Source organism: Moschus berezovskii, chromosome 17 (assembly GCF_049115385.1).
Source record: "Moschus berezovskii isolate FMDL1 chromosome 17, NW_MosBer_1.0, whole genome shotgun sequence".
Taxonomy (NCBI): domain Eukaryota; kingdom Metazoa; phylum Chordata; class Mammalia; order Artiodactyla; family Moschidae; genus Moschus; species Moschus berezovskii.
The window spans coordinates 50403995-50431942 of record NC_142476.1 but is presented as its reverse complement, the minus strand read 5'-3'; the positions used below and the strand labels follow the sequence as shown (position 1 = coordinate 50431942).

At 51.5% G+C, this 27948-nt stretch overlaps 1 protein-coding gene across 7 annotated transcripts; it reads right to left on the bottom strand.

Moving 5' to 3' along the window:
- On the bottom strand, positions 1-27582 carry MFN2 (mitofusin 2). 7 transcript variants are annotated; one of them, XM_055419593.2, is made up of 21 exons: positions 27364-27581; positions 26212-26412; positions 25966-26104; positions 25489-25556; positions 21025-21203; positions 17274-17409; positions 14051-14213; positions 13300-13424; positions 12237-12345; positions 12022-12129; positions 10531-10684; positions 10293-10360; positions 10045-10166; positions 8484-8610; positions 7989-8093; positions 7631-7733; positions 6987-7207; positions 6231-6386; positions 4580-4776; positions 3406-3540; positions 1-2174 (listed from the first exon to the last, which is right to left on the bottom strand). In XM_055419593.2, the coding sequence occupies exons 5-21, from the start codon at positions 21197-21199 to the stop codon at positions 2105-2107; spliced, it is 2274 nt and encodes a 757-aa protein (XP_055275568.2). In that variant the 5' UTR covers positions 21200-21203; positions 25489-25556; positions 25966-26104; positions 26212-26412; positions 27364-27581; the 3' UTR covers positions 1-2104. The 7 variants fall into 7 exon arrangements, with proteins under 7 accessions (XP_055275568.2, XP_055275570.2, XP_055275571.2 ...); XM_055419595.2 differs by having other exon boundaries at positions 26212-26330; XM_055419596.2 differs by having other exon boundaries at positions 26212-26278.
- Positions 27583-27948: the final 366 nt, after the last annotated feature.

Sequence of the window (27948 nt, the reverse complement as noted above, 5' to 3'; positions counted from 1 at the left end):
AGGGTTTCCAACTAGGTTTTATTTTAGGGTCCAATATTATCAGCACTGATACAGGAGTAATTCAGGCAAATTTATCACCTTAAATATATCAGAGAAAAAACTCACTGTGTCAAGCATGTCTCGCACTCCAGCAGATGAACATAAAGACAGAGAACAAAGTTAGCAGCATTAAATTAAAGTGCTTTTTGCCACAATTCTTTCAGAGTCTCGTCCTCAGTGGTATAAACTCAATTTTATTAGTTGTGTAAGAAGCTCAAAATCCCAGGGGATACATTCAAAAAAAAATTCATGTTTAGTTATTTTAAATAATTGTCCCCCCCAAAGCACAGAATTCATTGGAATTGAGCAACACTGATTTCTCCGGACATACTGTGAGGTGACCACCGCCCGGGTCCAGCAAAAAGCTTGGCCATCCTCTGCTGCACAACAAGCTTGGCTAAGTCCATCACTTTGTTCCACGCGCCAGAGTAGACTGAGAGTTTGAAGGACCAGTGGGCACCTGGAGAGCATGCCAACTGCATGATACCCGCCAGTGAGCAGAGGCCACTGAGCCGTTTCCCCAAAGTTAGCGGGCGGGTGGACTCAGAAGGGCAGGACAGGCCCCACCTCTCTGCCTGAGCTCGCCTCTTTCTGGAACAGCGGTGCTGCTGGCTTCTAGGAAACTCTCTGACCTGCCTGGCAAAGGCTGTCACCTGAAGGCTGCCTGCCCCAGACGGTTAACACCCTGGAGACAGGAACCTGTCCCCACTGTGACCAGTAACAATCCCCACACTCAATACAGGAAACGCTTCTCGAGATCAACGCGAGGCCCCGTGTGTCATCTGGAGGCTCTGGGATCAGGAAGGGTGGGAGGCTGGGTGCTGGGTTCCCGGCACTGTCTCCTGGCCCGGTGCAGCGTGGCTGCCACAAGAGGCTTCATCCAGAGGTCTGCTGGCCAAGGGCGGCTCGAGCCAAGGAGGGGTGAGGGGTGGGATCATGTTCTTGTGGAACCTCAAGCTGGTAGGGTGGGCTCTCAGACCCCATGAGCCCCTCCCAGAGTGAGGTCAAACAGAAGGCCCTGTTTTGTGCCAACTACTGATCCCTCAGCCGTCCTGGGTGGGGTCCACTCCCCTCAGCCTGCCACCGAGGTCCCCATCTTCCGCCATCTTTCCTTCTACGACATCCGTTAACGATCTGGACCAAACCATCTTTCACCAATAAGAAGCCAGACTACGAGGCAAAGGACCGAAAGCAGAACAAGGGACACAACGAGAAGGGAGGCAAGTCTCTCCCCATCATGGCACTGGCCACCCAAGACAGCACAGGCAGAAGGGCACAGCTTCCACACACCACCTCCCTCCCAGCCACGCGCTCCAGCTGCCTCTGCCATCTTCCTGCCCCTCAATGCAGAAAGCCTGCCTCCGCCTAAAACCCAAGCCACACTCAGCCCACTGCCAACGCGGAAAGGCTGGTCTGGAAGGCTCTGCAAACAGACTTAAGCATGAAAACCAAAGAACCACACTGACACAAAAGCCACAAGCCTCCTGGGACTCTTGGAATCATTCCCACTGCAAACTGGGAAGAAAATGCAGCCTCCCCACAAAGGCGGCCTTTCTCTGCAGGGGTGCTGGGATGCGTGGTGGGCAGGTGTGCGGGAGCCGGTGTGCAGGAGCCGGGGTGCGTGGCGGGCAAGTGTGCGGGGGTCGGTGTTAAACGCTGGCCAGAGGAGGGGTGGGTATCTGCCTGATACCCTTAAAGGGCCAACCAGGCCTTCTGCAACACTGGCTGATCCCAAGAGCTCATCAAGCAATCAATCAGCAGCTTCTCAATCAACAGAGCATGACAAAGCAAAGACAAGACTGAACTCCCCAGTACCGTGCTGTCCAGACTCATTAAAAAAAAAAAAGACTCCTTTAGGGGCACAAGTTGGAAGGTCTTCCTGCAATAGCAGGCAAAAGAGGGGAAAATAACTAGTGCTTCGGGGTTCAAGATGGTGGGAGACAGCAGGTGCTTTCGTTCTCATGGTGGCGGCAGTGGACAGGAGCTGCACGCAGGCCTGCTGCTGGGAGGCCCCACGTGCTGGCAGCACTGTCCTCCCCACGGGGGCTCCAGCTCTGGGTGCCCACTATCTGCTGGGCTGCAGGTACTGGTGGGTAAACATGTTGAGTTCGCTGTCCAACCAGCCAGCTTTATTCCTGCAGAGAAAAGGTTACCTTGTAGCGGCAAGAGCTGATAACTAGCCATGGTGTCACCTGCCAAGCGTTGTTCTACCAGACACCTGACTTGTACAGCCTCTTTTATTCCTCTAGTAACCTCTGCTTCACAGATGAGGAAAATGAGACCCAGAGAGGTTAAATAACTTCCCACAGTCACACGACTCATTGGTGGTGGAAATAAACTTGGGCTTTTCTGACCCTTAAGCCTTGTGTTGGCTTCAGGCTGGGCCCACCGGCAAGTCCCCGAACTGTTGGGAACACCGTGTTCTGTCAGCAAGGGCCTGGGCTGCTGTTATGCAGTCCTTGTTGGGTTTGCCCTGTCCCTGCAGGTGACGCACAGCAGAGACGCCCACCCCCAAGACCCACACCTGGTGAGATTTCCCCTGGGGATGAGCGGTGTATCTCTAGAAAATAGGTGTCCCTGGGCAGAGGGCGGGAGCACACGTCTGCACCGCAGGGAGGGGAAGGCCCACGGACGCCCTTGGATGCAGCCCCCCTCTGTGCTGACGTCAGGGCAGGGCAGGAAGCCCCGAGTCCCCATGTGCTGATGTTATCTGGGCTTGAGCGGCCAAGGACTCTACAGAGCACTTGTGCACGCAGCTCTGTGGTTGTGTCATGAAATCTCACTCCATTTTACAGATAAAAGCAATGAGACTTGGGGAAGCTCAGAGATTTGCCTGAATGTGAGGGCCGGAACCAGAAGCCAGCACTCCTGACTCCAGGGACCCATCTTCTCTCCAGCAACCCGCTGCCTGAAGCTCTGACTTTCGATGGAGACTCTATGCAGACCTGGGTTCTGAGCCAGGCTCAGCCAACCACCGGCTACCTGGCTGGCTTCCCTGTGGGCACGGGTTTCGATAGGCCACCATTCCTGGGCTCACAGAGAAATGGTGGAAATGAGGGGAGGGTCTAGCCCAGTGTTCCTGCTGACAACAGAGGACAAGCAATGTGAGGAGGTTCAGAGTGTGCTGGTGCCCAGCAGGCCGGATCCTTCTACTCCCAGCTTAACCACCTACTGTGGGATCCCAGGTAAGTTACTCAACACCTCTCCAGGCCTCAGTTTTTCTTTTTATAAAGTGAAAGTGATGACAGGCCCCTGCAGGGATGCTGAAGATTGGGACAGCACACATCAGGTGGCCGAGACACCACGGTTAAGGGCCTCCGGTGAGCTGTAACCTCATAGGACAGGTTTCCTCTGCTGCCACCTCACCTGAGCAGTTTGGCTTTGCTCTGAAGTGAATCAAGAACCTCGATTTTCTTGTTCATGGCGGCGATTTCCTGCTCCAGGTTCTCCCGGGTGACGTCAACTTGCTGGCACAGATGAGCAAATGTCCCGGACAGCTCCCTGGATGGGGAGAGAGTCAGGATCGACCAGGCTGTGCTGAGGGTAACCAGACTCAGGGCAGGACAGCCACTAGCCTGCTGGTCACCTGCGCTGGCCACCACCTGTCCTGGTTTGGCAGCATCTGCCCCACCTCCTGCTGAGACCGTGGACATCACAACCACCACAAATACCAGCATTACCATAATGTGAGAACCAGGAACAAGGGCGGGACACCCCGACCTGGACACAAGAGACCAGGATTCAGATCCCAGTTCTGCTGCTGATGAGTCGAGTCCAAGAGACAGGTCTGTGTGTGTCCAGCTGCTCAGTTGTCTCCGACTCTGCAACCCCACAGACTGTAGCCTGCCAGGCTCCTCTATCCACGGGATTTCCCAGGCAAGAATACTGGAGTGGGTTGCCATGCCCTCCTCCAGGGTATCTTCCCGACCTAGGGATCGAACCCACGTCTCTTGCATCTCCTGTATTGGCAGATGGGTTCTTTATCACTAGTGCCATCTGGGAAGCCCGTAGGAGACACATGACTCCTCTTAAATCTCTATTTCCTCATTTGGAAAAAGAAAGTGTCAATAAGAACAACTACTTCAAAGTGTTGGGGGGAAAATGACGTATTAGGTGCAAAATGCCTAGCAGAGGGCCTGCCACATAGCAATAAAAGGTAGGCAACCAGCATCTTCGTCACCAACACCTAGGTCAAGCAACCACTCCCACCTGCCCGAAGATACGCCATGAAGACTGGGCTGTGGCTTAGAATAAAAGCTACACCCACAACGCAAGTCCTTCGAGGTAACCTGCCAAAGATGCTACAAGTAACGCCCTTCGTATTGCTGTCTTCCTTCCTGGGGGACCAGAGGCCTACTTGGTCCCAGCCCTGGACATATGGTGTCCCCAGAGACTCCTTTCCCACTCTCAACCTCCATGTTGTCACTGCACAGCTGACGGCCAGAGTCGGACAGCGCTCGGGGCCCAGTGGTCTCCAGGTCAGGGTAGGAGAGCACCACAGGAGCCAGTGCTGGCCCCTTGGGCTCACAGGGACACTCACTGCTGGACCTGGTGGCTGCAGTTGGAGCCGGTGTAGCTGATGATGAGTTGCAGCTTCTCGCTGGCATACTCCACGAACTGGCGCTTGAAGGCCCTCTCTTTGGCCTTGGTGGTCCAGGTCAGACGCTCGTAGACGTAGAGGAGGCCATAGAGGCCAAGGGAGAGGGCAATGAGTCGCCAGCCCACGGCCTTCCACACCTGCAGAGGCACAGCAGTCAGCAGGTGCAGCCTTCTGCCATCCCACCACCCAGCTTCTTAGCCTGTTGCTGCCAGGACTTTCCCAGGAGCATCAAAAGGCCTTTGTGCCTCTACTCAGAACACTCCTCTCAATATCTTCTTGGGCCCCACTGAGACCAGAAGGGCAGGGATTGTCTCTAGCTGGAAAATGAGGGAAATGGAGTGTGGCCCACACAACATGACTAGTGCAAAGATGGTGGGGCCACCACTATGGTTGTGAGCACAAGAGGCACAGATCCAGGCACACAGACATCTTAAACATAAATGCTAGAGTCTTCAGAAGGGACATTCCATTCTGGTGACACTGATGACAAGTGGAATTCTGAGTACCGGTCCTCAGCAGATAGCTTCTTTTGAGCTGCTTTGTAACATTTCGGCGCAAGGCAGCGCAGTTAGAGTCAAAGAGCAGTGGACTTGGAGCCAGAAACAGAGGCTCCAGTGCTGCCTGCCATCCTGGCAGGCATCCTTGTGTGACCCACGGCAAGTCTATTTACACCCGTTTCCTCTCAAAATAGGAATGATGGCTTCCACCCAATTCCCAGGGTGGTTTGGGTAAAATGAGACACTGATTGTAAAAGGGTTACAAAGCTGTCAAGTGTCAGCTTCTAAGCTAATGACCCTCTGCCAGGTTACCATCTACCAAAACAAGAACCAGAGTAGGTACTATCTACAGGCCGGGAGGGCGGGGCCTCAACTCCAGCCTGCCCTGGCCTTCCAGGCTGAGAAGCCAACTCCTGGCAGCTTTATCAGTTACATTCTGCCACTACTCTACAACTCAAATGACCACTGCAGAGAGCACGTGCCCACATCATCAAGAAAATTCAAGGCACAAGTCACTCTGCCTGCAGCGTGTCTTGGGTCAAGACATGGAGAGTACCCCAGTTATCAAGAAGGAAGCATGTGACCTCAGGCCTCGGGGCAGAAGAGAAGGGCCATAAAACCACAGCTGGTAAGATGTGGGTTCACAGCCCAGCCTGGCCTCTTTCTGGCTCAAGTCCTTGTGAGTTCTGCTGTTTCCTCACTTACAAATGAGAAACTCCTGGTCATGCCCACCTCTCTAGAACCCAGGTTTGTCAATTTCTCAGGTCACTTCCCTACCCACAGGACTGGCCCTACAGGGGAAAGAACATGGTGTTGGAGTCAGATGGGGCCAGAGCTCAAATCCAAGCTGTGTATCCTTGGCAAGCCAACTGCAGATTTTTTTCTGTAAAATGGGAACCTCAATGTCACCTTATGTTGAATGAGACTTCCATCCAGAAATGTACGTTTCAGGGCTAAGGTTGCATGGCTCCTGAGATCACATCAAGAAGTCATCATGGATGTAAAGTGCCGGGCTGACGCAGGGACCACCACCAGATTGCCCCTCGGTCCCACCCACCTGCCCCCACCCTTCCCGTGCTGTGCTTGTCACTGACCACTCCTCCAACAACGAGAATGCCCATGGAGGTCCTGGACGTCAGAGAGGCCAGGCCAGTGACCATGGAAACCATGAGCTCCTCTTGGGTGAGGGAGCCCTGGGGCAGTGGGGGCATGCTGGGGTTGGCCGGGGTCAGGGGCATGGGCCGCTGCACCTGTGGAAAGAAACGGGGGTGCTAAGAAGAAGAAGGCAGCAAATCTCTCATTCCGTGAAACCCTTGGGAACCCTCAGGGCCAAGAGTCCAGAACAGGGACATGGGCCATGACTTCAACTTCCAAAATAGAAAACGAGCTCCACGTGTAGTAGACAAGGATTTTGGCTTCCTAACAGACCTGCCAGCCCAAAGGTAAACACCATGAATACCACAGATCATGAGCTGTGGCCACCCTGGAAGGCCTCAGCTTAGGTCCCCAAGCCTAGGACGTGGCCCAGGAGCAGCCCAGGTGATACCTCCAGAGGTACAGAGATGGGGGTTAACATCTCAATGTGAAAACGGTGGTATCTGGACAGATAGGTCATCTAGATTTAATAATTACATACTTATAAGCTTAATAAAAAAAATACAGCTTGCTTTTGTAATTTCACAAATATTAGCGCCTACGATAAAACTAGGTTGATTTGTGGCAGAAACCTGACTGTGGTGGTGGCCCACATGCCACAGCCATGACCTCCAGGAGCCCCATTCAGAACGGCTTGGGTGCCCAGGGCGCAGACTCGCCTCCCTCAATGCCCAAGGGCGAGGGACTCTGCTTGCCTGGTCGCTGTAGCCCATCAAGGCGCGGCGGCTGTTCTTGGGGCCCAGGAACCGGTTCACCAGCATGGTCCACCCGAGGGAAAAGTGAAATTCAATGTCCTCCTGAAAGTCGGCACACAGCTTGTCACAGTTGAGGTCGTAGCTGAGGGAGAAACACTGCCGAGGGACCAGCATGTCCATCTGACTCCGCACAGACACAGGAAGGAGGGGTTTCAAGCCGTCTGTCAGGAACAGAAGTGGGGAGAAAGCAGAGCGGCTCAGCCCCGTGCCTCGCCAGTGCTGAGCCTCACCACACCTGCCGCTGGCAAGGATGCTGGCAGTGCGACCCAGAAACCAGGCCTGGACGAGCCGGCCTGTGAGTGGGGTACGCAGACTAGGCTCCATACCCAATAATATGTAGATTTGAGGAGTAGCCCACGTTCTCAGCCTCTGCTAGTCCCATGTGGTAACACAAGACACCCCCTCTCCTGCTCACCCCTAGTCTATGCGTGGAATGAACTCACAACACATGCCCAGAACCTCAAGGTATGGAGCTGACTCATCGCAAAAGAGGACAGATAGGGAAAGGTCGTTAGTTCTGCAGGCTGGCCTGAAACAGATCTTGGGCAGCCCAGAGCCCCGTCCTGAGCCCCCGCTGCACTGACCCATCATCTCCTGCTGCATGGTTTGCAGGGAGCTGGTGATGGCTGTGGAGCAGCGGTCCGACATGTTTCGGCCCAGTCCTTCCTCTATGTGGCGGTGCAGTTCCTACAGCCAGAAGAGAGGGAAAAGGAAGTGGCACCTTCCGCCAGTGGCTCCCTCCAGGGAGCCCAGGGCGAGGCAGACAGAGGCTGGTCAGCCCAGGCCCACGCAGGTGGAGTGAAGCCTGGGGCTCAAGTTCCTAGCTGAGGGGCCCTGATCCAGACCAGCAGGGGCTGAATCCCTATCTCTTGGTGACTCCATCCACAGCCACCAGGAAAAAGGGAAGCCCCTGCCCAGAGCACCTGCCACTTAACGACTCACATTCTTGTAAACCTTGAGGACCACGGGGGAAGGGTGGAAGTCCATCTGGTACTCGTCCACCAACACGGAGAGGCGCCGGATCTCCTCGGCCATCGCAGTTGACACCTGCAGCAAAGGAGGCGTGCTGGTGAGTGACCCGAGGGAACACGGTTCAACTCCATAGCACCAGGAGGGTATAATAGGCTCCAGGAGACTGGCTCTGCCTCCCTGCAAACCTGCAGTGGCCACAGACGGTCTACTTTTGAATTCAGGGGTATTAGAGACCGAAACTCATCTAAGCTGTGGAGGAGGCGGTCCAGAGGAGGAGGACTTGCCCAGGGTCACAAGATGGAACAGCAAACCCCAGGAGGCACCACGTTCTTGAATCAGGGCTGTGGCTTCCTCCTGGAAGGCTGAGAAGCCCCCAAGGAATAGGATGTCTATGTTTTCACTTTTCAAGTGCTTGGCCTCTACGCGGAGTCCAAATCTCCCCAGTGTCCTTCCTCCTCTTCTCACCTGCCTCTCGACTTCCTCTGTAATCTGCTTAATCCTCAATTTGTAGTCTTGCGCCAAGAGCTCCAGCTGCTTGTCAATAAACCTCAGCCGCTCCTGCCGCTCTTCACGCGTTTCCAGGCAGTAGACTCTGAGAAAAAGAGCCCTGGTTACCCAACTAAGCCGAGGAACAAGAGGGGGCGCCGGGGAGTCTGTGTGGGCCCTGGCCGTGATCCTGGCATTCCGTGCACACCCCTGAAGGCCTGCTCTTCCCCTTCCCAGGCAGGAGCGAGAGACGGTGCCAACAACTCGCTCTTAAGTTTTCTGAATTTGGAGGATGTGGTGGTGACAGACAGGGGAGGGTGCTTTTTCAGGAACTTTAGAACAAGTTCTGCCATTCATATAGAAAAAATTCCACTAGTAAACAGAGAAAAGAGAAAAAGAGGTACACCACCGCCCAGAAGCCTGGCCCAAATCACCAAGTCTGAAGTATGGATCAGGGTCGGGGAACGGGAGCTCCAGCATATACTGCTAGCAGGAACACACATGGGGCCAGATGCTTCAGAAAGCCACAGGTAAAACTGGATAAAGCTGAAATGCATACACCCCAAGACGGAACACTTCACCTCCAGGAATTAATGCTAGTCTCTAGCAGATGCACACCAGGGGACACAAAAACTGGTGTCCACAACAGCAGGGTCTACAACAGTAAAATAATGAAATCTAAAGATCAATCTACGGGAAACTGAGAACTGCTCTATCTCAACGAAAACACCTAACCTCCAACTATAGGCATCAAAAAGGACAGAGGATAAAAACACTGCTGAATGAAAAGCGAAGCCAGGTGTTGCATGCTCCCGTACCTGTACGTCTGAAACACATGCAGAGCAACACGGTGTATTCTTCAGGATTTACATAAAAAGTACTTTTTAATGAATGACAGGACTACACACCAAATTCATGATGGCAGTTACTTCTGAGGAACAGGTAAAGGGACACTAGGGCAGCGACTGAAGAATCAAAGGGTATTCAACAGTCTTTTTCTGTGTTTTATTTGTTATATTCTGACAATAAAACAAATATTGTCAATTGTGGGCAATGGGAACAAGGTATATTATTCTCTGTACTTTCTCATATATTTTAATCTCTCAAAAAGAGTATCTTTTAATTCTCTTTTTAAGGTTTTTTTTGGCCATGCTGCACAGAACGTGGGATCTGAATTCCCTGCCCAAGGATCGAACCTGCGTCTCCTGCAGTGGAAGCTCAGCATCCTAACCAGTGGACCACCAGGGCAGTCCCCAGAGAAGGTATTCTGAAGAAGTGCTTTCTGTTTCTAGCCCTGAGAATGGCTGCAGTGCTCGGCGTAGCACTGGACCAAGGCTGTCAGCTCAGACTTTCGGGGAAGCTCACTGCACAGACCCGGTAGGACAGACAGACGCCCCACAACCTCCTCACTGGCTGCTCCTCGTGGCTCAAACCTGGTCTGGTGGAAACCGTGAAACCTTGCTCTGCCGGCTGAGCTCTGGCCCTGGGCCTGGCCTCAGACAAGGGTGAGGCAGTCATGACTGTGCTCCCTGGCTCTTACCGCTGCTCCTGCGCTGCGATGTGCAGAGAGTCCATGATGAGGCGGACGGCCTCCGCGATCTGCTTGGCCCGGACCGTGTGCTGCTCAAACTTGGTCTTCACGGCCGACTGGGAGATGCACTCCTGGAACAGACAAGAGGTGCCAAGGGAGGCAGAGGCCACCAGCCAAGAGCCAGGCTCCGGCATTCAACTGCCAGGGACGTGGCCGGGCAGAATCCCCAGACAACAGGATCAAAGGCTCATGCTCACCTCAAATCTCCTCTCAAAATTCTGAAACTCAAACATCCTCACTTGAGAGCCTTCTGCAAGAGCGCCCCCTAGGAGAAATGCACCACATTAGTCCAGAGGTAACTCAGGCAGCCAAGAGCTTCTCACCCAGGGTTCCGCTCAAACAACTCATTCCTACAACTATTTCTACCGGCTGACTTAGCACAAGACCCAGTGTCTCAAGCGTCAGGGAAAAGCAAGAAGCTGGTTCCATCGTCACCTCCTTCGGGCATGCCCTGGGCCTTCTGGATCCTGGCGTTGAGCACCTCCTTGGCGGACACGAAGAAGATGCGGTCTCCGGCCTGGCCCCGATCCACCACGCCCAGCTCATCCACCAGGAAGCTGGTGCAGCGCTCCATGTGCTGCCGCCGCACCTGGAGCCCAAGCAAACAGGTATTATATGACCAGGTAGGGTGCGAGGGGGCCCTCCTGAGGGAGCCCATGGTCCCCGGTGGCCTCTTTTCTAAGAGTATAGGTAATCTAGTCACACGGCTCAGGATTCAGAAGGTATCAACACACATGCACTGATTATTTCCCACCATCTGTCCTCCAGCCACTGGGCTCCCCAGATCCCAAGTCACAGGGTTCCTTGGGGTGCAGCCTGTCCAAGACACCTGAGGCATCAACAAGCAGAAATGTTTACACATGCCCCAAACTGCCTTGTTAAGAGCCTACAAAAGTCTCCCTTTGGTGCCCCAGAAGGAAAGGAAGCTGGGGGTCAAGAAACCCACACCTGTGGGGGGGCAGGGAGGAAGGTTCAAGAGGGAGTTGATATATGTATGCTTATGGCTGACTTTGTTGTTGTACAGCAGAAACCAACACAACATTTTAAAACAATTTCCCCCTAATTAGAAATATATTAAAAACAAAAAACACAGAAACCCACACCTGGACTCTGTACTGACAAGCTGAGTCCTCCCTGGTCTTGTTTATTGAATGAAAGGGCGCCACCCAAAAATCCCTCCTCGCTCTGAAGCCCTAGGGCTCCAGTGCTGGAACTTCAAATGACAACGGCCTCTGGTGGACACCTTCCACATGCCTTTTCTCAAGGTGAACAGATCTCATCTTCTGCACAACTCCATCTATTACACCCAGCTCACAGGTTAGGATTTACCTGGGTTAGTTAGGGTAGGTTAGGGAGTTTATCAGTCACACTGCCCAGCATCTGCTGACTACATACTCGATCATCACCCCATAGAACCGGTGACTCCTTTTTCTTTCATGTTACCCATAAAAAGTAAAGCATTCTGAGCTGTCAGTAAGAACCAATTATTCTTTGTTCTTCTTTTAAGCTTCTTTCCTGGATATCTTTCAAAGCTACACCTCTGACTCATTCTTCAAGAACTAAGAAGAGCCCTGGTCCCAAGCAAGGGCTCAGCTAATGTTGTGTGGAGGCCTCTCAGCACGGAGAAAAGCCTTCTGAAGATTAGAGGGGAAGGGGATACACATATACGTACAGCTGAGCCACTCTGTTATACAGCAGAAACTAACACAACATTGTAAAGCAGTTACACTCCAAAAAAAAAAGAGGCGAGGGGGCCGGGGAAGTGAATGAGAGAAGTGAAGCGGTCCCACAATGACCCCAAACACCTCATGGGACAACTTTGGTGATGAAATTCATTCAGGGATGCAGCCAGGGAGAGCACGCAGTGAGTCTCAGTAGACGCACGGGGTGGCATTCCCCAAGTTGTCAAGTAAAAGAGGCGCCCACCTCCTCCATGTACTCAGGCTCCGAGGCAGACGCGTCCCAGCGGTTGTTCAGGATGAAGATGTTTGGGCGGGACAGGCGCTCGCTCACCTTGTGGAAGAACTGCTTTTCCTGGAGGAGGGGAAAGACCTCAGTGAAGGAGGGGCTGTGCCAGCCAAGGTGGGCCTGCCCGCTCGGCTGGATCTTGGGAGTGTAGGGAAAGGCGGAGGATGGGTTACCGTCTGCATCAGGGTGGACTCTGAGTTAGCCACCAGCACGAACACGTCCGCGTCCAGGCAAAACTTGTCAATCCAGCTGTCCAGCTCTGTGGTGACATCGATGCCAGGGCTGGAGGTGACAGGGGTAAACCATCATCAGACCCGGGGCCCTATTCTTCCTGCTCTGAACAGACCTGAGGCAGCAGGCAAAGGAAGAGAAAGCTACAGAGGAGAGGGAAATCGCTCTTATTGGAGGGATTCTTACTTTTCATCTCATTTCCTTCCAGACTGTCTGAAAATGTGTTTTTTGTCATATGCATCTATCACTCATATAAAAACCTAAAGATTTGAATTTTACTTTGTGCATGCACGTGTGCATGCACGTGTGCATGCGAAGTCGCTTCAGTTGTGTCCAACTCTTTGTGACCCCATGGACTAACTGTAGCCTGCCAGGCTCCTCTGTCCACAAGATTCCATAGGCAAGAATACCAGAGTAGGTTTCCAGGCCCTCCTCCAGGCGATCTTCCCAACCCAGGGATCAAACCTGCATCTCCTACACTGGCAGGCAAGTTCTTTACCCATGGGAAGCCCCTGCATTTTACTTTGCGGGTATATAATTAAGGTGAAGTGCGACATTTATCTGAGTCCAGCAAGCACCCTCATACCAAATTTCTTGGTATAGTTACAGCCTGTCCACAAAGCAGGAGCAAAGTGTTGCCTTGAGAAAAATAAAACACAACAGGGACCTCCAAGAACAAGCTCCACCCCCTCCTCCAATAAACATACTAACATTGGGTTGAGGCCGAGAACCTTCCCCACTTTCGAGCATCCTTCCTATCCCTCTTTACAGACCATCACTGGGAGATCTTCGGGGCCCTGATGCCTGCCAAGATGACACAATAACCAGACCCTGAAGGAAATCCACGAGGCTGGAAGATGTGGTTAAGCCACATCTAGTTTTAAAAAGTAATATACTTCAGCAGAGAAACAACATGACCTTGGGGACACTGGCCTGGAGGACCCAGAAATGGAAACCTGGGGCTCTCCCCATCTGCACCTCCCGGGGAGGCACCTGCCCTCTTACCTGTCCATCAGCACCAGGTCATCCTTGAGAAGCGGGCACTTGGAGTTGGGCCACATCACACTCACCAGGCTGCCGGCATGCAGCTGTTCGTCCTGGTGAAGGGCGTGTGCCAGCTGGTTCACCGTCTGAGGGGGGTGGAGGCAGAAGATAATCAGGGTCAAGGAAGAGCCTCCAGGCTGGAGACCAGTGCAGCCTAGCCCCAGGGCAGTGGCCTGGACCATAGGCCAATCTGCTACCCCTCTTTCATTTCATGCATACAAAGTCAAGAGTTGGGAGCTGCTAGCAAGAACCAACTATCCTTAACTCCTCAGTTAAGTTTCTTTCTTGGACGTTGATCAGGATTAATTAATTCTCTGTGAACCAAAACGAGCCTCTGGTCCTAACCCAAAGTGCAGCTGGCTCTCAGAAAAATGAAAGCATGCGAGCCCTGAGCTGAAACATTGGAATCACAGAGCAAATGCAGGGATCACTCTCTGGCAACACCCCCAAGAACAAGGCATACACACTCTGCATCGCAAAGAGAAAAGGCTTGCCCAGCAATTCACAAGGACTGTGAATTCCAGGCTCCAGAACCTCTCTGAAGCTCTCACACGCCCTAAACAGCCAGGCTAGGACAGGGCTTCCCAAACTCCACTACAGGACACTTCCCCCTCCTTAGAGGCACTGTGGGTCCTGGCACAACAGACCCACTGGTTGGTTTCAGCCCAGACTCGACCCACCAGTATGACTAGGGCCAAAAGCCACGCCTGACCTTGACGCTCCTCTTCTCCTCTGAGCCCTCCGTGAGGAGGAAGGCCTCATGGCCATCTGTGCCCTCCACCCGCAGGAAGCAGTTGGTGGTGTGGCCAATCCCGGAAGGCAGCACTTTGTCCCAGAGCATGGCATTGATCACGGTGCTCTTCCCGTTGCTCGTCCTGCAGGGAAACCCAGTGAAGCTACCGTCATCTCAGGTTGAGCATCTCAGGTTGTCACTAAGAAGGGACAGCCTGGAAGTCCAAAGCCTTGTCCTCTATAGTGACATCAGTGCCCACACAGGCAGAGTGGGTGCCCTGTGCTTATGAAAATGGATGGATAACCCTGGTGGCCTGTGCATGTGACGTGCCCCAGTTCATCATGTCAAACCAACTACAAGGGGCTCCCGCAGTGTGATGCCAGCATTCAGACACTACCTGCCCTGGAGTGAGCCCCCTCCAACATGAGGCTCTCAGCATCATGCAGGAGACCACCTGTCTGACTCGGAAGACTAACCCACTTCTCTTCTACCAGAAGCCACTGACTTACCCCAGGGTGTCTTCCTCCGTCTAAGTGACCTCAGCTGAATGACCCTGAAGTTTTTCTACAGAAGGCCAATTTTGCTGCTTTTCTTGCACCAGGTTCCTCTCAAACATGAAGCCCCACCTGTCACTCCCAGCTGAAAAGGGCCTGCTCCAGGGTAGATTATGGTAGCATTCTGTCTGGCATCCCCTTTTCTACCTTCTTTTTCTTTAAAACAGCTCCACTCTGCAAATTCATCAGCTCCAGCTCACCAAAGCCAGGGCCACAGTTCTGAGGCGAGGATGCAAAATGATAGCCCAGAAGGTTGAAGGACACCCCAAGGTGATGAGGGGCAGAGGGGCAGAGTGCCTATTCCTCAGGCTACCACTATGTGCAGCTGTTCATCCAACCTATCTGAGGCCTTTTCTTCCCCCTGTGCTGTGCTTAGTTGCTCCATCATGTCCAACTCTTTGCAACCTATATTGGGCTTTAAATTTTTAAAGGTGCTGTGGTTCAAGAAGAAATATATTTGGTCTTTGTCTCCAGTTCCTGGCAATTCCTTGATATTTCCTGAGTGACAGGAGCATCCCTAGTTACTCATAAGGAGCCCCTACTGAGCATACCTGTTTACACTCAAGAGGTGACTAAAGTGGGGCCCCCACACAGCCTCAGGATGGGCTGATCACCATAAAGACCAAGTGATAAAAGGGTTGGGACTTTCAGTCCCACCCACTAAACTTCCAGGAAAAGGAAGGAGGGGGCCTGCAGATTAAGCCCCATCAATCTCTTGAACAGTGAGATCTGATGAGCTTCACAGGGACAGAGCTCCCCTGCTCAGGACCCTCCCAGACCTCGCCCTGTGCACCTCTTCATCTGTATCCCTCACAATATCCTTCATAACAAGCCAGTAAACCTAAGTGAATGCTGCTCAGACAGATTAAACTCGAGGAGGAGGTTGTGGGAACCTCTGATTTATAGCCAGCCGATCAGAAGCACAGGTATCTGAACATCTGAAGTGGGCTATCTATACACCGAGTTCTTAACCTGTAGGCTCTGCCACCTCCTGGTAGAATGTCAGAACCAAGTTCACTGTGCAGGACACCAGTCAGTGCCCAGTGAGAACTGGAGAAGAATTCCCTGGCACTGTAGGAAACATTCCAGAGGTGCCTACTTGACCTCAGAGCATAACAAAGAGATGAGGGCTAAAAGTATAAAACGTTTAGAAGAAAACACGGGGGGAAAGCCTAATGACACTGGAATTGGCAGTTTCTTAGATATGATGTCAAAAGTATAAACAAAGAAAAGTATAAATAAATTGGACTATATCAAAATAAAAAACTGTGCATCATAGGACACAGTCAACAGAGTGGAAAGGTAACCGACAAAATAGGAGAAAACATTTGCAAATCATATATCTGATAAGGAAATTCAGGATTCCTACAACCCGAAAAATACACAAAAAAAATCACAAAACAACTCCCAAACGACCCGATTTAAAAGTAGACAAAGGACCTGAACAGACATTTCTCCAAGAAAGATATACAAGTGGCCAACAAACACATGAAAAGATGCTCAATATCACTAAGCATTAGGGAATGCAAATCAAAACTGTAAAAGCTACTAACTCACACCCATTAGGATGGCTGCTGTCAAAAAAAAAACAGTAAATAAGTACTGGAAGGATGCAGAAAAACTGGAACCCTTGTGCACTGCTGGTGGGAATTAAAATGGTACAGTCGCTGTGGAAAACCATATGGTGGGCAGCTTCTCAAAAACGGAATGATCATATGGTCCAGCAATTCCACTTCTGGGTATGTATCCAAAAGAAGTGAAAGCAGATATTTGTTCATAGCAGCATTGCTCACAGTAATCAGAAAGGGAAAGCAACAAGTGTCCATCGGGGATAAATGGATAAACAAGATATGGAATATACATGCAATGAAATATTGTTCGGCCTTAAAAAGGAAGGGAATTCTGACAAATGCAATGACATGGATGATTCTGGAGGATATTACACTGACTGAAATAAGCCAGTCACAAAAAGACGTGATTTCACTCATATGAGGTTCCCAGAGTCAGCAAATTCATAGAGATAAAGCAGAGGGGTGGTTAACAGCCGATGGGGGAGAAGGGAACAGGAGATGTTACTTAACGGGTAAGTTTCTGTTTTCCAGGGGAAGAAGTTTTGGAGACTGGTGGTGGTGACAGCTGCGTAACAATATGAATGTATTTAACAAAACGGAACTGTATACTTAAGAAAGGTTACAATGGGAAATTTTGTTATGTTTATTTTACCACTGCTATCATTGGAAGGACTGATGCTAAAGCTGAAACTCCAATACTTTGGCCACCTCATGTGGAGAGTTGACTCACTGGAAAAGACTCTGATGCTGGGAAGGATTGGGGGCAGGAGGAGAAGGGGATGAAGAGAATGAGATGGCTGGATGGCATCACCGACTCGATGGACATGAGTTTCAGTGAACTCCGGGAGCTGGTGATAGACAGGGAGGCCTGGCGTGCTGTGATTCATGGGGTCACAAAGAGTCGGATACGACTGAGCGAATGAACTGAACTGAAATATAAAAAAATAAAAGGGAGAGCGCCGAATTCTGTGGTGTGCTGCCTGCTTCCCTGCCTTGGGTGGTCGGATCCAGCAAAAAGAGCATGCCTCCCTCCCTCCCAGCTGGGAAGAAAGAAGGCATGAGGACTTTGAGACTCACCGGCCGAAAAAAGCCACCTTCATGTGCCGCCGGGCAAGCACCTCGCTGATGCCCCTCACTTTGGACAGGTAACCTTTGACATCCAGAACCTGTTCTTCTGTCGTAACCGGGTCCAGTTCTGCATTCCTGTAGGTTTCTGCAGGTGCAGATTGAAAACAGTTCAGCCCACCATCAGAGTTCCAGAGTTCCAGAGTCCCAGTCTGGATGGTGGAACCCACCCCCACGGCACCCTGTTCCCCAGCTGGAGGTCCAGACTCCTGTGAGCCTCAGTGCAATAAAGAACTCGGCTTAGGAGCAAGACTGCTGAGTTCCAGTGCAAGTGTTGGTTCTTACCTCTTCCTGGGTTTGTGACCTCAGGCAAATCAACCTTCCTGGGTCTTAATTTCCTTAGCCTTAAAACAGAGATAACAACAGCACCTACTTCATGTGGCTGGAGAAAGGACTGACTGAATTAAAATACAGAAATGCCAAGAATGGGGCAGGTATCTGATGAAGATGCAAATGTTGACTGCCGTTATTTACTTATATATTTGTACTTAATGTACACTTACCAAGTTCTCAGTATATGCCAGGCATTGTTCTGGTCAAACACAGCCTCATTTAATCTGCCTCATGTACCCATCAGAGCTAGTAGATGGTGGGGCCAGGGCTAAGTCCAGGTCACCGTGCACCTTCCTGAGGCCCTGCCTGACCTGGCCCCACTCACCGCTCCAGCTGGGTCTTGAGCACCTCTGCCTTGCATGCTGCCTTGCCACATTCCCACACTCACCCCCGCTCCAGGCTTTGCTTAGTGCTTCCTCACTCCACCCCTCAGAAGAACTAACTCACCACCTCGGGGTGCTCTGGCTCATTCTCACTTAGCCTGCCCTGATTCCACCAACCCGAGTCAGGTCCTCCTGGCTTGTGTCCCCGCGGCACCCTGGACTTCTAGCATCTTAGCCCTTGTCTCAGCATAGGGTAACTGCCTCACTCACCTGTGTGCATCACCTACCACGTGAGGGCCCACCTGTTTGAGCCCCGCACCCCGCGTTCAACAGGTGCACAGTGTTTGCTAAGTGAATGGATCCTGGGATCGCTGCACTGCTTTTCCCCAGGGCCCTCACCACACGGCTGGATAACATGTTATGACAGATGGGAGCAACTGAGAAAGACCCTGTACCGTTCCCATCCAGCACTTGTGCCAGGAAGGTCCTGAGCTGGCTGGACTGCAGACGGGTGTCCGCCCCTCAGCACACCCTGGCTGCAATGGACTGAATGTTTATGTGCACCCGTGTGATGACAGTGTGATGGTACAGCTGACCCTTGAACAACCCAGGGGTTGGGGGTGCCAATCCTCCGAACAAAAATCAGCACGTAATTTAGTCAGCTTCTGTATGCAATGCCCTTCTGTATCCACAGTCTATATCCACAGATTCAACCATGGATTATGCACTACTGCAGTACTTACTATGGGAAGAAAACCATGTATACATGGATCTGTGCAATTGAAACTCACATTATTTGAGGGTCAACTGTACATAGAGATGAAGCCTCATGCCTGGGATCAGTGTCCTTATAAAGAAAAACATGAGAAGTAGCCAGCCCCTTCTGCTATGTGATTACATGAGCTGCTACAGAGAAAAGATAGCAGTCTAGGAAGCCAGCCCTCACCAGACACCAAATCTGCTGCTGCCTTGGTCTTGGGCTTTCTAGCCTCCCAAAACTGTTAGAAATAAATATGTGTTGTTTACAAGCCACCCAGTCTATGGTATTTCTGTTATAGCTGCCCAAACAGACTAAGTGGTTCACAGACCCACTTGTGAACCACTGGGCTGACAGGTCCCAGCCCTGAGAACAGTCCCATAGCACCCAGAGCATGACAGGTGAATTTCAGAGCTGCCCAGTGAGTTTCCCCTACAGCTGGTGCCAATGAGGCCTCCCCACGTCCACTGGTCACCCGTTCTCAGACCATCGACGTTCTTCCCTTAAGTGGGCACATGGGTGTGGCCTTCGGAAGGTGCCCCGGAGGAAGCCGGCTCTCAAGCCTGTGACTACATTTAAATAAAAAAGCCATCAGGCTGACAAACTCTTGCTATTGCCCTTTAGAGAACAGTCCCAGGCAGTAGCCTTCCCCTCCCCTGGCCAGGACAATCCCAAATACATCTCAGGGTCACCCCAATGCTATTCCCTCCCTGGAGGCCCATCAGTACGAGAGGCCTCCTGTTTTCACAAAAAGAGAAATCAAAATACCCACTCCTGATGCCATCGCAGAAACATCTTCATTATGAACCACGTGTTCCTCCACAGAACCATGGGAGTGAGTCAGAGCATCACAGAGGGTTAGTCTGCACTCTGGAGGGGAGAGCGGCCTGGTCTGCCCCATCTCTGCACGCCAGAACTACTGCTAAACAGATACTAGACTGGAATCATTTCAACTACCAATCCTACACCCTTGAAATTCAGATCTTTAAACTGGAGAAATTCTCTGGGAATACCTTTCTTGCATTAAGCACCATGCTGAGGGAAGGGCAAGAAGAGTCCATGCTCAGTTTGTTCATGTTGCTCTTACAAAACACCACGGCTGGGAGGCTTAGACACAGCAGAAGCATGCTGCTAGCAGTGCTGGTGGCTGGAAGTCTTGGATCAGGGTGCCAGCCTGGTGAGGCCCTCTTCCAGGTGGGAGACTTCTAGTCATATCCTCATGTGGCAGAAGAGGCGAGGGAGCTTTATGGGGTCTTGCTGATAAGAGCACTAATCTCACTCACGAGGGCTCCACCCTCATGATGTAACCCCTCTCCAAGGCCCCGCCTCCTAACACCGTCACACTGGGCCTGAGGATTCCAACACGTGAACACGGAGGGACGAACGCTCAGACCCCAGTACTGGGACTACTTCCTTTCTTTAGACGGAGCCTAAAGGAGCAGCCTGACATGTCACCCAACCAAAAGCCAAGCTGCTCCAGGGGAAGGCACCAAGTAGAGAGCAGCGTGTCCCTGAGGCATTCCCACTAAACTTCTAGGGTTCTATAGACTAGAATTAGGAAACCCCTGGTCTCCCCCAAGCTCCTCTTTCACAAATGAGGAAACCAAGGCCAAGTAAGATTCAGCTACTGGCTGTTCACTGATAACCCCAGGGCCTGGAGCCAAGGTGTGCCCTCGAGACAGGGAGTCTGAGAAGACAGTAGCTGGAGTTGGTGCTCAGACTGAGTGGGGCCTTGGGAACCAGTCCTTCTCTGCTGACAGGGTGAGGATTAAGGTTGGGCTCAAATTAGTAACTAGAGGAAAAGGTGCTGGTGATGCAAGTTTCTTATTCAAAATCCTGGTATCTAAAAATATCAGACAGAGAACACCCTGGTCAGGAACAACCGACACCCAGACACAGGGTGGGGGACTGGCGGCAGCCAGGCTGGACCAAGGAAAACACTTGGACTTTGGAGTTAAGAGCCGCCAGGGTACAGTCCACTGTGTCACTTACATGGTATCAACGACTCTCAGAACCTCAGTCTGCTTGTCCCTCAGGTGAGGATACGATTCACCCATGCCTTATGATTAAGGGGAACAGAATCTGTAGAATTCTCAAGGTCCTGTGTTTCCCTGGCCCAGTCTCCCTGGAGCCCAGTTTCAGATTCCAGGAGCAGAGTACCACTGAAAGTGACAACCCACCTGGGCGTGAGCTTGTCAAGGGCAGGGCTGTACCTCCCTGTCCCCAGTTCTGCCCCCTAAATACTGAGGCTGACAGGAGCAGGCTTGGCTGAGCAGAGTGCCTATCTCACCTTCCAGGAAGGTGGCGCTCTCCTGAATGTAGGCCCCCAGCTGCTCGAAAATGCCATTGATCTTCTTCTTGGCAGTGACAAAGTGCTTGAGTGGGGAAGCATTCACTTCAGCCATGTGTCTCTTATCCTTCTTGACTGTGACGATTGAGTTGCATCGAGAGAAGAGCAGGGACATCGCGCTGCGAGAAAGAAGACATGTGAGCAAACCCAGGGACCTTTTGCTGGGGGGCAGAAGAGTGCGAGCGGCAGGGGCACTAGGCCCGGCTCACAGACCCATCCAGAACATGGGCCCTCCAGGACCAGATTGCAGATGTGAGACCAGAGCCAGCATCTCAAAACTAGGAAGGGACCGCCTGGGTCCATCTTCCTGTCACACAGTGTGGGCCCCTAGGGCCCTGACCTCGGGTCCAGTTCTGGTTGTTCCCTGTGGGGTGGACAAGGACAGGCCTGCCTCACCCACCTCAGAGAAAGATGGGGGAACCACAAGGTAACACACAGAGATGTCCTCCTCTGAGTATTAGCCAGAAAAGAATGACAGAAATCGCACTTATTTCCTATACATCACCCCCTAAGAAAAGGCACTGAACACTCAGAGCAGTGAAGGCAAAGTGATGCTCAAGGTCAGGCACTTCCACTACCCTCCTTGGCCACTCTGCTGCCCAGCGCTGACGGCCCTAAATCCTATCAGGTTTTGTTTCTTTGTTTTTATTTTTATCTTTGGTTGCCAGTGGGGAGGATGGCAAGGAGAACTGATCCTCAAATGAACGCGGTCTACTTCTACAATTTATACTTATAAACGTTTACCGTTGTCTTTTCACTATAAATGTGTCTACTGTAGAAAATGTGGGAACTAAAGGGAGAAAAGTCCACAATCTCGCAGTTCTGCAACAGGCACTATTAACAGCTGCTTATCACCCCAGTCTGTTTTTGCTCTTACTCAACCTAAATCACATGCACATCGTTGTGGCCTGTCTTCTTTTGTTTTTTTCACATGGCAATTACAAGTTAGGGGCCGTGAGGCTTAACTCCAGAGTCCTAGAGATCTTTACTCAAAGTCAAAAGAGGCAGACAGACTAGAAAAGCTGGTCCCCAGATGCAGCTGGCAGTCCCTGAACCAAAGTTCCTCAGAGTCCCCACCACACACAGCACCATTTCTTCAGCAGAGCCCTCAAAACCCCAGCAAGTCCCAGGAAAAAGGCCTTTCCAAGGATAAAGGTCGGTGTGCACAGCTGTGTACGCCTCGATATGCCCTCCTCAACACTCAGCACTTGCCTGTCAGTCCCTCCCTCCCCTGCTACCCTAATCACAGCACCACCCACTTTCCACCCGACCTGGCACGCGCTTTATCTGGGAGATGACAGGGTACTGCCCAGGAGTGAACCTACAGAGAGACTGCCAAGGCGTGCTGAACCAGCTCCTGAGAAGCAGAAAAAAAAAAAAAAAAAAAACATCCTAATAACTGGAAACTGGCTCTTAGGAACTAACCATCCCAAAGAGTGAGAAGAAAGAGAGACCCACCCACAAGGAAATGGGAACCCACAAGTTTTATCTAAACCTACAAGTTATTTTTCAATGTTCAAGATTTCTGGAGAGATGAGAGAGAGAAGTGACTGTGTGTCCATTTCTGCCTTCCTCCTTAGGAATATACCACAGCTGTGAGATTTTCTTAGCATGGCGCCTACTATCAACGGCATGAGTAAAAAAGACAGGGACTTCCCTGGTGGTCCAGTGGTTAAGAATCTGTCTTGTAATGCAGGGGACACAGGTTCAATTCTGGTTGGGGAACTTCGATCCCACGTGCCACAGAGCAACTCAGCCCACGGGCCGCAACTAGAGAGTCCCAGCACTGCAACAAAGAATCCTACATGACACACCCAAGATCCCACTGCTGCTACCAAGACCTGACACAGCCAAATAAGCAAATAATTAAGAAAAAAAAAAAAAGGAAGAAAGACAGCAGATGGAGCTTCCTTGGTGGCTCAGCAGTAAAGAATCCACCGGCCAATGCAGGAGACAGGGTTCTATCCCTGGTTCTGGAAGATCCAACATGCTGAGAAACAACTAAGCCGGTGCTCCACAACTACTGAGCCAGAGCCCAGGAACTGCAACAGCTGAAGCCCTTGAGCCCTAGAGCCTGTGCTCTGCGACAAGAGAAGCCACGGTAATGAGAAGCCCAAGCACCACAACTAGAGAGTAGTCCCTGCTCGCTGCAACTAGAGAAAAGCCGTTACACAGCAAAGAAGGTCCAGCACAACCAAAAATAAATAAATAAATAAACAGAATTAAGAAATAAAAGAAAGACAGCATCACTCAGAGAAGGGGAAGAAAATACCACTGGCTCCTCCAAAACAGAAAAGGAGTACACTGATATCAGGCTTCCTGTGGTCCAGCAGGAAAGACTCTTAGAGACATAGGAATACACGTAAGCAGAAGAGGAAAGTCACTGGAAGTAGAACAGGGTTTCACAAGGTAGCTGGTGCTGCAAATGAGATTCTGGAATCAGACAGCTGGGTTCAAATCGTGATTGTGCTGTTTCTGGGCTGTTTAAACCTCAGAGCCTTGGTGTTGTCATGTGTACAAATGAGATATCAGGCAGAATCCATGAAAAGATTAAAGATGACATGGCACAAGCTCAAAGGTAGTTTTACATACTATCAAACAACAACAGTAATAAACTCTACCAGCAAGATCACAGGACTCCCCCTGGAACAGGCAGCCTTCGGGGGTGAGCAGACGCAATTCCACCACCAGCACACCCACAGCCACCCCATGGCTGCCACAGGGATTGAGGCACAAGTCTGTTCAGGGGTGAGGCTCAGCAGTGTCCCGCCCCAGAAGTGACTTGCTTGCAGGCAGCAAGTTCCCAGATACCAGCGGGGCTTTCAGGAGCAGGCGCTTTCAAGTTCTGCTTGTTCTTTGCAAGCCCAAAGGATATGACACCAGAGGTGTTAGTGTTCAGTAAGTGCAAGATTCAATAGCATGCACGTGAGTTAAAGCCGAGTGCTCCAAGGTCACCTGGTCTGCTCAGACGGCAGCCTGTCCAGGGACTGCCCTGCTTTCACGTTCCCCAGCCTGTAGCTGCACGCCTGAACCTCCCAGGTGCACCCTACCATCAACCCCTCCAAACTAATTTCTCTGCCCTTATTCATGCCTGAGTTGAGAGTCTATGTTTGTGTTACACATGCTGCTTTCAGCCGGGAATCCTCTGCTCTTATTCACCCATTTGGCCTACAACTCCTGTCCTTCTAGACCCAACTCTAGAGTCACCTCCTCCATGAAGCCTTCCTTGACATCTGCATGGAGCCCACGCAACCTTACCAGACTTTCAGGATTTTTTTAATCACACTTTCTCACCATCTAATTTGTGAGCTTCTAGAAAGCCAGCCTCTGATACAGAGCAGTGACCTATTTCCATTTCTACTTTCCTCCTCCACAACTGTGAGAGACATGGTTTGAGTTAGTGAGTGCCCCTAAAGGGAACTACCTTCCTACCCTTCTAAACCTGGGATACATGCATTTACTTTTCTCTTAAAAAGCAGCCTCTGGCCAAGCATCTGTTTCTTAGTATTTGGAGTTCAATGAGTCAAGAGAGTTGATCAAGTCTGTCAGATTCCAGGATGCAATCCTTCCGAAGAGTGAGCTGGGCATACATATGTGCAGAAATAGACCACAGCTGCAAATACACATACACTCCCAGACTGGGGCCCGCTATCTTGGGGCTCCACCAGCTGGCTTCCTAGGCTTTCAGAGTCGGGGGAAGCAGCTGGCTCCTGATACTCCTCTGGAAAGCCCCGACAGCCCCTACTTCACCACAGGGCTCACAGCAGACATGTGGAGCCGGTCCCCCAGGCGTAGCTGGGCCAGAGTCAAGCTCCAGTGTCAGGTCTCCACCAAGTGGCACGCATCAAGCTGTTGCAACCGCCTCAAAGCACTTCCTGAGGTCACGGTTTCAGAGAGTTAACACTAGCATTTTCCAAAGTGCGGTCCACAGAACTCTAATGCAGCCAGTGTTCCACACACACAGGGCTCTGTAGTAGAATCAATTTGTAAAACACTACGTTCTACAGTCTCCCCCTGCACTGCAGCACACGAGCACAACACAGACTTTGGGAAAGAAGGCCTGCTGCAACGACTCTCATTTAACTGTATTTAATGCTGTATTTCACAAACTTATCTGAAGGAAACCTTCTTCTACATAACAGGAGAAGGATCATACTTTGGGAAAAGCCTCATTCATCCTAATAGTCTCCTTCTCCCATGACAAAAATAGTAGTAACAGATACTAAACTAAAACCAATTCTAAAATGCTGCTAGCACTCGCAGGTACTGAAAAGCTCAGCCTCAACCTAGGCTATTAGTGGAGGAGGATTAGGTGCCGTGGGTGCAGGGACAGCAGCCACAAAATTCACTCCAAGGTGTGTTGGGACCCCAAGCACAGTCCCTGAGTCCACACCACCTCCTTACCCAGTTTCATGCACAGCGACTCCTAGCAGGGAAAATAAAATGGATCCACAGATCGTCTGCTGGTACAACTGAAACAGAGGAAAAGCTGAGAAATTGAAACAAAAGCGTATACACAGTAAAAAGGCAGAGGAGACTCTGAGAAGAACTGTGATAAGGAGCCAGTGACCCAGCTTCCGACGGGCAGAGAAGGGGACAGAGAAGCCAGCACAGCGGAGAACAAATGAGGGAGACAGAGCCTCGTTCTTCAGGCAGCCCAGAGATCCCAGCCATTTTCTTAACTGTCAACCTTTAAACGGGCTTTCTCAGCAGCCAGTATAATCATGTCAAAGGAGACAGTTTTTTCCAACACAGGTTGGAAAAATCTAGCTCTGTTCAAGAGATCCCTGTCCAAGAGACTTGGCGTTAGATGGCCAGCAGGATACACCCTTTTCCACTCCACACAATTCCAGGGTGCCAGATGTCTCGGCCACCACTTACTTTTCCGATGGTGAGAGACTTTCACAGGGTAGGCATCATGAACACGGGCTGGGTCAAAAAGAGGAAAAGAATTTGAGTTCTCTTCCCTCCTGTTTCAGGTTGAAGATGGCTACTGAATGACTCCGCCAATTCTGAGTTACTAGAAAAGCAAAGGGACAGGTCAGCAGGTGGGGGGGAACGGTGCCAAACAAGTCTAATTACGTTTAAAAAGCCAAACAAACGCATCCCCGAGGGAAGTTTACTCACTGAGGTACTGGGGTGGTAGGTGAGGAAGTGCCCTGGGGAAAAACAATCCACGGGTGCGGGGCCAAGCCTGGGTGTGCACAAACATGTGTTCAGCCATGTGCTGGTGACAAGCAGGGACTCTGGTAAAAGCACATCCAGAGAGATCACAGGAGAGGGCAGAACCAGTTCAAGGACTAGGCTTGAGGGCTGTGGCACTGAGGACTAGAGATGGGAAGGTGGAGTTGAGACAGAGAAGTGGAACTTAATGAAGGCCTCCATCTGTCAGATTCTGTAAAATGTCTTACTTAACTCTCAGTTCCACAGAGCAAAGACAGGCTTGGAATATTTAAAGATTTATGAATTGAGAGTTAAGAGGCCAAGCTTGGAACTGAGATATGGCCTCCCTCCCACTGACTGCAAGCCTCACTTGTTTTCAGTTATGTGCAGGGGCCTCTCCTGACTCTTGGGGATGGCAAAGGTGACAGAGCCCTTTCTGGGAGGAGAGAAAGAGAACAGATAGAGAAATTAAAGAAATAGGGCAATCAAGGCTCACAACAGATGGAAATGGGAATGGGCAGTTTTGGCTTCAAGTGTCCAAGCAGCTAATTATGTACATTTTCTGTCTGCCTTGTGTGATGTGTGCACGTGTGTGCACGCGTGTGTGTGCACATACGTGTGTGTGCGTGCTAGGCGCTAGAGTTAGCGATGGATATAAAAAACAGCCCCTGCCCTCAACGGAGCTTACCGTCCATCCATAAGCCAAACAAGTAAAGCGACAACTGTGCCAGGGCAGTAAGTGCCCAAATTGGGGCGCCTACGATGATGAATATGGGTACCTATCATGTGCTGAATAAGTGCTGTCAAATAGAACTGGACAAGAAATAGAGAAAGGGCAAGAATAGAATCTGGCGGGGAAGGGTGAGAAAGCGGGAAGGCGGGGGAATGACAAGAAGCCTCAGGAGACCCCACCCCCAAACCCCGAACCCCCGAGTCCCGCCCCCTCCTCCAAGGGCCGCGGAGGGCCCGGCGGCGAGGCGGGAGCGTGGGGACGCCCGCCGGCCCGGATCCTGAGCCTTCGGGAATCCGGCGTCCCACCGGCCCACACTGAGGTACCCAGGACTCGCCTAGTTGGGCCGGGTCGGGACCCACCACCCGACACACTCGCCCTCTCACCTTCACCTTCCTAGCCTCCCAGCGGCCATCATACCCCGACGTCACCAACGAGCGCCACTCCCGGCAGAGGCGAAAGGAGGAGGGAGGACAAGCGCGTCACCAGCCGTCGCAGGTTCGCCGTTCTGGTCCCAGTGAGTCGGTGGACTCCGAGCTCAGTGGGTTCCACCCTACTAACCCTTATGGGTCAGGGGTCAGCTGGCTCAGCTCCAGGAGAGGCGCCTCGGCGCCCTTATTCACCGCCAGGGCGTCCCAAACCAATGACGTACTTTCGGGACTCCCGCTGCATCATGGGGGCTGTAGTTCCGCCAGGCGCCAGTCAGGGCTGGGGTGGGCGGGGCCACGAGCTGTCAAGGGAAAAAGAAACCTAGGGCTTAGGTTAGAGGTTCCCGCTCTTCTCTTTCGTTTGTTGCCCTAGAGAGACCGACAGCAAGAGCCAGAGCCTGTCTGCTTTGCAATCCACGTTTTGCGTTTGGTAACTGTAGAGAAGAACTCTCAAGAGAAATTCAGGAAGCGCACCTGAGCCTGCCGCCCTTCAGTTGACTTTGAGAAAGTTAAGAATAGCAATAGTCACTGAGCAGGGTACCC

What these genes read in the sequence shown, in the direction of transcription:
- MFN2 (XM_055419600.2), bottom strand. Translation starts at nt 21,199, where the DNA reads ATGTCCCTGCTCTTCTCTCGATGCAACTCAATCGTCACAGTCAAGAAG. An exon ending in AGGAGAAGAGGAGCGTCAAG is followed by an intron (nt 13,425 to 14,050) that starts GTCAGGCGTGGC and finishes CACCCCCCTCAG; the next exon opens with ACGGTGAACCAGCTGGCACA. An exon ending in AGTCCACCCTGATGCAGACG is followed by an intron (nt 12,130 to 12,236) that starts GTAACCCATCCT and finishes CCCCTCCTCCAG; the next exon opens with GAAAAGCAGTTCTTCCACAA.